Raw genomic sequence first — 9,716 nt, 5'->3', positions numbered from 1 at the left:
ACTCACCAGCCTGCTAATCTCCTCTTGTCTGTCGGGTGCAGAGCGTGCTGTGGCTTTGATCATGGTTGATGTTTGGTATTTGGATAACTTTTAATACTGCATCATTCACTAAATTGCAGAATATGATCAACTGGAACTAAAAAAAACATTTTGCTATATGAATCACAACACACAGGACTTGGAATATGAAATAGAAGAGAAGAAGCTGGTGCGGTGATCTATCAATAAGTATTGCTGCTACTATACAAATGAACAGCACAGCATTAATAAATTATCAGTCATCCACTTTAACTGTGAAAGTCTATGTGCAAATTTTAATCACACAAAGGAATATCTAAACCAGTTTTCATATCCATTCAATGTCATTGCCATATCTGAAACTTGGATTAATATGGATACTATTAGATAAAGGAATACAAGATTAATAATTTGGACAGGGGAAAAAAACAGACGAGTAAGAACAGAGGAATCAAATGCCTTTTAAAGTTTAATGAAACAGAACTGGGGCCAAATATATCAGAAACATGACAAAGGTGTGTATGGCGAATTCCTTAGAATATTTATGTCCAAAGGGCTAAAATTACACCGTTTGCTGATGATAAACATTTTCTCTACAAACACAGCTCTGGTCATGATCTGCAACATTTATTGGATGAGATAACTAAAGCACAAAATAAACAGTGTTGATATTGAACGAGTCCATAGAAATTCTTAAAAGTTCTTACGGTAGTAATAGATGATAGATGAGAGACTGGAGAGCACACATAAGATATATTAACTCCAAAGTATCAAGAAACATTTCAGCTGTGGCTGTGGCAAAATGGTAGGCTTCAAAGATTTACTTTCAGCCACATATAACCAAATGTTACTTTCAGGGAAATCTAACTGTTGTAACTCTGAACAGCGCCTTAACAACAATTCAGATCAATATAAGAATGGTGACGCCTTATGTAGACTCCCAAGACATTCTGAGTTGGTTTAGAGGCTTTGATTAAGACAAAAGGAATATTTTAATTTGATTTACTCCATCAGGAAATACCATCTGAAGGCAGTAACGTCACATCTGTGAAACTTTTTTCTAAACTATGTATGTCAGGTTTTTAAGTAAGACGTATTCTATTTGCATTTTAGCTGTCGTAATTTTCCGTGGCTTGACCTGTTTGCTCAGGTATTGTAACAGTCAGAGCAAGTCAAAGACACAGTGACACACCTCATGCAAGTTGCTTACTCCGTACTGTAGATGTCCCCAGAAACCATTCATATAATTTTACATCTGCCTCAATCATAAACCTGGGAATTACAGACTGAATGCACAGGCAGATAGAGGAAATTCTATTATGAAGGCAAATACAAGTAAGAATAGGAAAGAAGTGAGCCCTTTATGATAAACAATTTGTTTATGGATAGTGAGAGTGACTTTTCACATTTTGCAATAATGAAGAGAGGAAGAAAGTTTTTGTGAAAAGGCCAGAGTAATTATTCAGATAAGTACTGGATTATGAGTCTGCAGTGAATGGTTATGCATTAGTTAAATTCTAACAAACACCAGGCTCTAAGACTTGTACATGTTCAATTAAAACAACAGTGACAGCAGTATTATAAGCAGAAATTGGAAAAATAAAATAACTACTGGGCATATTTACAAGGCCACAGACAGATTTCTTCATACTTGAACCTTCCCAGAAAAAGAGAATTAAAGAGCTCTGGAATGATAGAAACAGAATTTATAATAGTGAAATGATTATTCGATCCCTGTTGAATTTGTAAGTTTGCTCACTTTTAAAGAAAAGAATCAAATTTTTATGGTAGTTTCATAAAAATGAGACTCATTTTATAGGAAGGAAATAGAATGTCAACCAAAAATTCAGAAAACAAACACATTACATAAAAGTTCTAAGTTGATTTGCACCTCATTGAGTGAAATAAAATTTGATCCCATAAAATCCAGCCAGAATTCCAGCTCCCACAGATTGGCTGTGTACCCATGTGGCACGCAGAGTACAATCAGCTACAGATATTCCTGCACTCAACTCGTTATGTTCCTGAAACACACCTGTCTTCGATTCCAGCCTCTCCACCAATATGGGCAAGACCAAAGAACTGTACAAGGCTGGAATGGGTTACAAGACCATCAACAAGAAGCTTGGTGAGATGGTGGCAACTCTTGGTTGCAGTTGGGACCACAGTCACCTAGAACACTACTGGTAACACACTACATCATTGATTGAAATCTTGCAGCAGCGGCAAGGTCCTCCTGCTCAAGAGGACACGAGTCCAGGCCCATCTTAAGTTTGCCAGTGAACTTCAGAGATGATTCAGAGAAGGTTTGGAAGAAAGTGCTGTGGTAAGATGAAACCAAAATCAAACTCTTTGGCATCAGCTCGACCTGCAGCGTTGGGATGAAGAGAAATGCAGACTACGAGCTGTACAATATCATCCCCACAGTTAAGTATAGGGGAAATATTATGATTTGGGGCGATCCTGGCTCAAGAGTTGGGAGTTCGCCTTGCGATTGGAAGGTTGCCGGTTCGAGCCCCAGGGCTGTTTTTCTGCTAAGTATAAAGGATGACATCACCGGACTGAGGGGCCAATGGACGAGGCCAAAACATACGGTACCACCAAGAAAACAGAGGAGTGGCTAAAGAAGAAGCACATTAAAACATTAAGATTCAAGTTCAGTTTTACTTCCTCATTTATTTATCTCAGTTTGGCAGTCCTGGCCCTAGGGTTCAGGACTGCCAAAATGAATTAATTAAATACACCATTAAATAATTAATGAAATGTATCAATAATTAATATGGCAATAAATAATTAATTAAATATGCCATAAATATGTATTTAATTACGTTCCATTTTATTTAATTAATGACACATTAAATTAATTATTTAATTGGTGTATTTAATTAATTCATTTTGGCAGTCCTGGCATTCCATATATTATAGCTATTGTGGAAAAGAGGTAACACGATTTATTTATACTGAAATATGAGGATCAGAGAAAGCAGCTGGCCCAAAACCTAGGGGAAAATGAAAGTCAACCTGGCTATTACTGATACACTTCAAAAGAACTCATAAAGTTGCTTGGTGGGATTCATCAGGTACATTCAGCTGCTTCCTGTAACCTGTGCCTTTACCTGCACCTCCCTGGAATTGTTACAGGCGATTTCAATTTTCTGTGTCGACGCTGTCGTTTCCTGTCTGTGCATTTCCGGCTACCTTATCTGCAAAGATTCACTGCAGAAATTAATCAACTCTCCACGAGATCGCATGTTTGATTTTTCCCACTGAGCACCGGTTGGTGGCGGTATTGCACCAGTTCGCCGTGTGCTAGGCGCCAGTGAATTCATCATGAAGAAGAAGCCAATAAGGAAATGTTACACTGAACGCTTCCCAGGATTTTCCTAGAAGAAGTTAATGGAGCAGACAGCAAGTAATAGGTAGATTTTTTTAAAATAACCTCTTGTTTTAACACAAGTGCAAACAAATCTCACGTCGTAATGTTCTTGTTCTCCTTAATCAGCATGGACAAGGTGGTAAACTGTTTCAAGAAAAGACCAGATGCTGTGGCCAGACTGATCTGCTTCCCCTGGGCAGGTGGAGGGTCCATACACTACGCTCGCTGGGGAAATGTCCTCAGCAGCTCTGTTGAAGGTGAGGTGCCCAGAAAGCATTTCACGTGTACGTGCTTGCACGTTGTAACGAAAGCTCCAGGAAGCAAGTTGAAAAGAAATGTGGTGGTCTGGTATAACTAGTCTTCTCGTCTGTGTTTATGACTAAAGGACAGCTGGACTAAAGATTTTTGGAGCACAGAATAAATTCTTGGCTCTTGACTAAATTTGGTTATCTGCAAAAGAGTTGAGGGGAAAAAACTACACTTTAGAAAAAAGTTTTGCCATAATTATATATATCAAGATTACCTTTTAACTTTTAAATGTATAGTTTTTAAAATCCTTCTCCTCACATACAAAATAATCAATAATCAGGCCCCATCATATCTTAAAGACTTCATAGTACCTTTAATATCTCAGCAGAGGACTTTGCTGTTTAAGATCAGCCTTAAAACTTTCTTTTTAATTAAAGTTTATAAGCCAGAGCGGGATCAGGTGACCCTGAACTGTCCCCCAATCATGCTGCAATACATTTAGTCTGCTGGAGGGCTTCCCATGATTAGTGTCTTCTCAGTCTTTGCATGTTTACACACCTATTTGCATTTGATCATTAGTTTTTACTGAACTCTGTCTCTCTCATGTAGTTTGCTTTTATTCTTGCTGCCTCTGCGTTCGTGTCTTTGTCTCGTGTCTACAGGTGGTGGCATTAGCGCTGTTCCCTCACACCAAGAAGGTCCTGGGTTCGAATTCGCAACTCTGGCCGGGACCTTTCTGTTAGCATGCGCTCTAGCACATTGCGGCTTCTATCCAGATACTCCAGCATCTTCCCACAGTTAAATCACTTGCAGTTATTGGGGTTCGGTTAATTGGTGATTCTAAATTGCACATAGATGTGAATGGTTGTCTGTGTGTGTGTGTGTGTGTGTGTTCGTCCTGTGAAAGAGTGGCGACCAACTCTGGCGTGTACTGCGCCTCATGCCCTATGACAGCTGGGATAAGCTCCAGTGGTAGTGTAGTAGAGGAGTAGTAGTTCTCCTCTGAGTCCCGAATGACTGAACTCCTGACCCTGTCTGTAAGGGACAAGCCAGCCACCCTTCAGAGAAAGCTGTTTTCCACTGCTTGTATCTGTAACCTCGTGCCAGTTATGAGCAGAATTGCCAGCACTCTAGTCCGTCACTTAAAAACAGACCTGGCATTTAAAAACAATCAATCATCAGAATTAGGTTTCTACACATGCCTCAGAGGACTTTTATGCTTTGAATTATTTATGGTTACTCACTCATTTACTCTGAATCAAAGGAAGACAAATACTCAGAAGAAACATCACCTCATGTCTTTACACTGTTTTTCTTTCTTTCTTCCTTTTTTTTTTTCTGTAGTGTTGGCTGTCAAACTTCCCGGCAGAGAGAGTCGAGCTAAAGAGCCATTCTTCGAAAACATGCAGCAGATCGTGGATGAAGTGATTAGTGTGTTGTTGCCGCTGCTAAAGGAGAAGCCATTCGCTCTGTTTGGCCACAGGTATGGCGAGAAAAAATGATCCCTGAATAAAAACAAGGCTGTCGTCATAAACAGAACACTGCATGGTTTTAATCCCTGCAACATAAAGAAAAAAATTCTAATCTGTTTCAGTTTCGGTGCCTTCACAAGCTTCGCTGTTGCAGACGCGCTGAAGAAAATTCACAACGTGGAGCCAGTTCACATCTTTCTGTCTGGTGCTTCTGCACCTTATGTAAGTAAAACTACTGGATGACCTGGAAAACTACTTATTACTTGAGTCTTTTTTTTGCTTGGAATATGCTTTTTAAGTATTTTTTCTTTCATTGCTTGTGATATTTATTAGTTCCACGAAGCAAAAAAAGACAAACATAAACCTGTTTTTTGGGGCTGTGGACTTCAAATCTAGTAATAAGTGATGCAGTGACAAACGTGAAAATCCTCTCTGTGCTATTATGTCACCACTTCATGCTTTATTCTACATTTCTGAGCTTCTGCCACATAATTTTTACCCAAAACTCGGATCACCAAAGAGATTAAAATTCTTTCATTGAAACTATATTCACTATAAGCTAATCACGTATTTTAAAATCCATTTAAATTAATTAGACTTAATCTGTACACACATAACTGCCATGAAAGCCCTGATCTACGAATCCTGATGTTCATATTCAACAAACATCAGTGATAACATTTGGAAAAGCTAAACGTTTGTAATTTGGCCTCTTTAACGTAAGAAAAGAGTTGGGTGTTGTTGATATGACACGACAACAGCACTGTACTGTGTTGTTCTTTGTCTTTAAGTCAGAGACTCGCATTAAAACCCCAAAGAGAAGCGACTTGTCTGATGAAGATTTTCTTAAGTGGTTAATTTCGATTGGAGGAACTCCTCCTGAGCTGCTGGCGAACCCTGAAGTCCTCAAGCTCTTCCTTCCCGCCCTGAAGGCTGACCTGCACGTAGTGGAGAACTACAGGTGGGCGGACAGCTGTCTGTTACTTAATCTGCTCTTAACATTTCTAAAACCAAGCGTAGATGTTGTCAGTGATGGGAGTTGCTGACCTCTCTGCAGATGTAACAAGGCGAGCAGCCCGCTTTTCTCCTGCCCGGTCACGTGTTTTGACGGGAAGGATGACATTCCTCATGATTTACAAGGTCAGTGCTCTAACAGGCCAAGAAGGGGCTGTACGTTACTCTTATGGTTATTACATTGACTTAAATGCAAATTGCTACTTTGTGCTTCTCCCTTCTTTGTTTTGCCCTCAGCAGAGCAGTGTTTACGTAACCCAAACAATCCGTCTCCTTCTACTGAACTCTGACTTCAGTATCTTGCAGTTTGTTCATCGGAGTGTGAAAGTTAGATCGAAAGCACTCAGCCATAGAAACAACCTCTTGTATGTATGAATGGGTGAATGATCCTTGTAGCACAAAGCGCTCAAGCAGAGTAGTAAATAAATTTAAAAGCATACATTAATAATTACATAATTAGACACAAGTTAAGAATCAAATTAAAATGTACACACCAAAAGCCCCGTTTCACAGTGAGTGGATGGCGTTTGTCAGGATGTTTCTTATGTGGTGAAAACCACCTTTAAAAAAATGTCAGGTGGAGTTAGCTTCGGTTAGTAAATGATGATCTACCTGGTTTATGGCTTCACCTGGTCCAGGGATGTCTGCGGCCGTCGGGCTGAGTAAATCTTTTGCTGGGCAGTGATAACTAATGCTAACTGTTTCTTAGGCAGCAAGAATGTGTGACTGAGTACGTGAAAGACTTTGATTTACAGGTGATCAAGTGAAATTAATGTGTGTGTGTGTTTTATTAACAGCTTGGAAAGACATCACATCAGGAGATTTCACCATAAAGATGTTCCACGGATCTCATTTCTACCTGAAGGACTCTGGAAACGAAAAAATAATTTTGGACTACGTCACAAAACATTTGGAAACCTCAGAAATGGATTATTTATAAACAAAACGACTTTTGTCATTTTTCTACTAATTTATGGTGATATTTAATTGTGTCACCAGTGTAGCTTGTTATGTTTTGACCGCCCCAGTCCCACGAGTACAGTGAATTCAGTAACTAAGCTAAAAGTTTTGAGACCTAAAATAAATATCCTATTCCTGTTAATGACTTATTTTAATTATCTAGAGTTTGTTATTTAGAAAGAGTTGATTAAATATCTCTGGATGCATCTTTTTCTGTTTTAATTTGGATTTTTTTTTTTGACTGACTCCACAGAAACAAAACAAATACAATTTCTATTTTTAAATGCATATTTAAATGATTACAGTCTATATATATATATATTCGAGATGCACTATATTCACAAATAAATATATTGCCTCATCATATATGTGACATTTCTACAACTGTTTTATTATTCAAGTTTATTATTTAACCTCAGTTGCAATTCTGAGGAAAAACACAAGCATGTCTATATATTATTGATTCAGAATCAATTTTCAATCATTATTTTTTTTAAATCCTATTTTTTATTATTGAGACCTAAACAAAAATATATATTTGGGATTTTTTTTTTGTTTTTTTTTTTTGCTTCTATTTGTTGCATCACATTTAAGGTAAAACAACCTTAAGTAATGATTTGCAATTGCATGTTAATATTGAGCCACAGGACAATATTTAACAGTGTTCTATGTGCCCTGTGAATAACATGCTTTGCTCTAAGTGCAGTTTTCTTTTGCCCAGTGAAGCGTGAACCTAAAACAAAAACAGGAGCAGTCTAAAGAACACGCAGGTCATGAAACTGTTAGTGTTTTGTGTAGAAACACAGGAGTTAAGGTTATCACATAAATGGAAAAGAATATATTTCCTAGTTAATATTCTTAGAGTACACAGTTAAACGTTCTGAGTTTAGTTTTGTTTCTTTGGCAGCCAGATTCAAGTGAGGCAGAGGATCCAGCTACACGTAGCCATCGTCTCTGGGAGGACGAGGAGGAGGAGGGGGCGGCTGCAATTGATCGCTGTCCATCTGCTGTGTGTCAGGAATGTTCTCCAGTGTGAAGGAGTCAGTGGAGCGAGTGCTGATACGAAGAGGGGCCAGGCGGCGCAGGTTGCTTGGGGTCCTTGGCAAATCCACCTGGGCTCGATGTGACAGAGCCACCATGCTGCTGTCGAGCTCACTCTCCCCAAGCCAAGGTGGAATCTGCAACAAATCCATGGGGTCCAGGTCCGGCATGAAGGCTGGGTTCTCAATCCCAGCTGGATGAACAAAAGAAACTGACTTAGGACCTCAGGTTTCTATATTATGGCTTCTGTTGTTCTCAACGATTTGCAAATATAATTTATAATAGAACGTGTCACGTTTAAAATGACAAAAAGAAAAAAATAAGGCAATTTCAATGGTCGTAGGAACATGTCTGAAGTTTGGAGAGAGTAATGTTTCCAACAGTCTAGCTTCCACTTTTCTTCCATAGGCATTAATATACCCCCATACCATTAGAGATGCAATCTTTTGAAGTGAGTGCTAATAACAGTGCAGTGTCCATGTGTCCCATCCAGTTCATTTCAAGTGAGCTGCGTTTCTGCATGTCGTGGTTAACTTTGTTCACAGACAACATGTGGAGGTGTTTCTGAGCCCATGCTGTGATTTCCTAAACGGTGTCATGACAGTTTTTAATGCAGTTTTTAATCCAAAGATCACAGGAATCTGTTGTGGATCTTTGGCCATGTTTTTTGCACACAGAGATTTCTCCAGATTTTCTGAGTCTTGTGATGAAATAATCAAAGTCTTTGCCGTTTTATTTTGAGGAACATTTTTCTAAAATTGTTCCTTGATCTGTAGACAACATTTTGCAGATTGATGAACTTCTACCCATGTTTTGTTCTGATAAACTCTGCCTCTCAAAGATAATCTTTTTAGACATAGTCATGTTACTGTTCTGTTACCAGTTAAACTAGAAAAATGTTCTTCCAGCTAATTCTTTTTAGTACCACCTAATTTCCAACCGTCTTAACTTTTTACGATTACTGCTAACATCAAATTCAACATAAGATAATCTTTTTCACAAAACAGTAAAATGTGTACTTTTACGAGCTATATGGATTTATGAGATTTGACACTGTGTGCTTGATGCTTCTCGTCTGTGTACATAAATTAAATTCAACACAGCTTCAGTTCTCTGGAAATTTTTTACAAATGTTTGTGGAGTCGGAGCAGAATTAGGCAATTCTACGATAATGAGCTGTCTTCACACATGCACTGCAGCCATAAACTGTTCCCAACAGGTTAGAAGGAAAACGTTCAAAAGAAATGAATCGAACATTAGCCAGGCTTTAACCTGCCAGTCCACTAGTACAAAGTCCATATGATGTATGACAGTCGGGTACTTTTACCCTGCAGTTCACCCTTACATAAACCACATACGGTATTTCCAGTAGTGCGAGCCTGAGGATGACTGTTTCCTGCTGTGTGCTGCACAGAAAGGTACAGCACACAAACAGAAACACACAAAGACTGAAAACTGAGAATTTCATTTTAAAGATTACATTTTTAAAATGGTACTTAAGTAAATTTTGCACTGAAGGGGGTTTGTTTCATATTGTATCTATTTTGACCTTAATTGCATTTAAAGTATGGTTCTGTAATATTTGT

At 38.6% G+C, this 9,716-nt stretch overlaps 2 protein-coding genes across 3 annotated transcripts in view; one reads left to right on the top strand and one right to left on the bottom strand.

Annotated features, from left to right (window-relative positions):
* The first annotated feature begins 3,271 nt into the window (after positions 1 to 3,271).
* olah (oleoyl-ACP hydrolase) lies at positions 3,272 to 7,345 on the top strand. 2 transcript variants are annotated; one of them, XM_005739746.1, is made up of 7 exons: positions 3,272 to 3,430; positions 3,521 to 3,651; positions 4,988 to 5,126; positions 5,238 to 5,337; positions 5,907 to 6,076; positions 6,173 to 6,255; positions 6,927 to 7,345. In XM_005739746.1, exons 2-7 carry the CDS (start codon positions 3,522 to 3,524, stop codon positions 7,067 to 7,069), a joined length of 765 nt encoding a protein of 254 aa, XP_005739803.1. In that variant the 5' UTR covers positions 3,272 to 3,430; position 3,521; the 3' UTR covers positions 7,070 to 7,345. The 2 variants fall into 2 exon arrangements, with proteins under 2 accessions (XP_005739803.1, XP_013768016.1); XM_013912562.1 differs by having other exon boundaries at positions 3,272 to 3,437.
* A 269-nt stretch (positions 7,346 to 7,614) lies between these two features.
* The window catches only part of LOC102210446 (sodium/hydrogen exchanger 3-like), a 23,661-nt gene continuing 21,559 nt past the window's right edge, over positions 7,615 to 9,716 (bottom strand). Inside the window, exon 12 of the mRNA XM_005739820.1 lies at positions 7,615 to 8,345. Within this exon, the coding sequence (XP_005739877.1) occupies positions 8,025 to 8,345 (321 nt within the window). The 3' untranslated portion in view covers positions 7,615 to 8,024. The remainder of the gene's footprint in view (positions 8,346 to 9,716) is intronic.

Source organism: Pundamilia nyererei, unplaced genomic scaffold (assembly GCF_000239375.1).
Source record: "Pundamilia nyererei isolate P.nyererei 1_Seehausen unplaced genomic scaffold, PunNye1.0 scaffold00093, whole genome shotgun sequence".
Classification (NCBI taxonomy): Eukaryota; Metazoa; Chordata; class Actinopteri; order Cichliformes; family Cichlidae; genus Pundamilia; species Pundamilia nyererei.
Note: the sequence above shows the minus strand (reverse complement) of the source record. Positions and strands in the feature narration are given on the sequence as shown.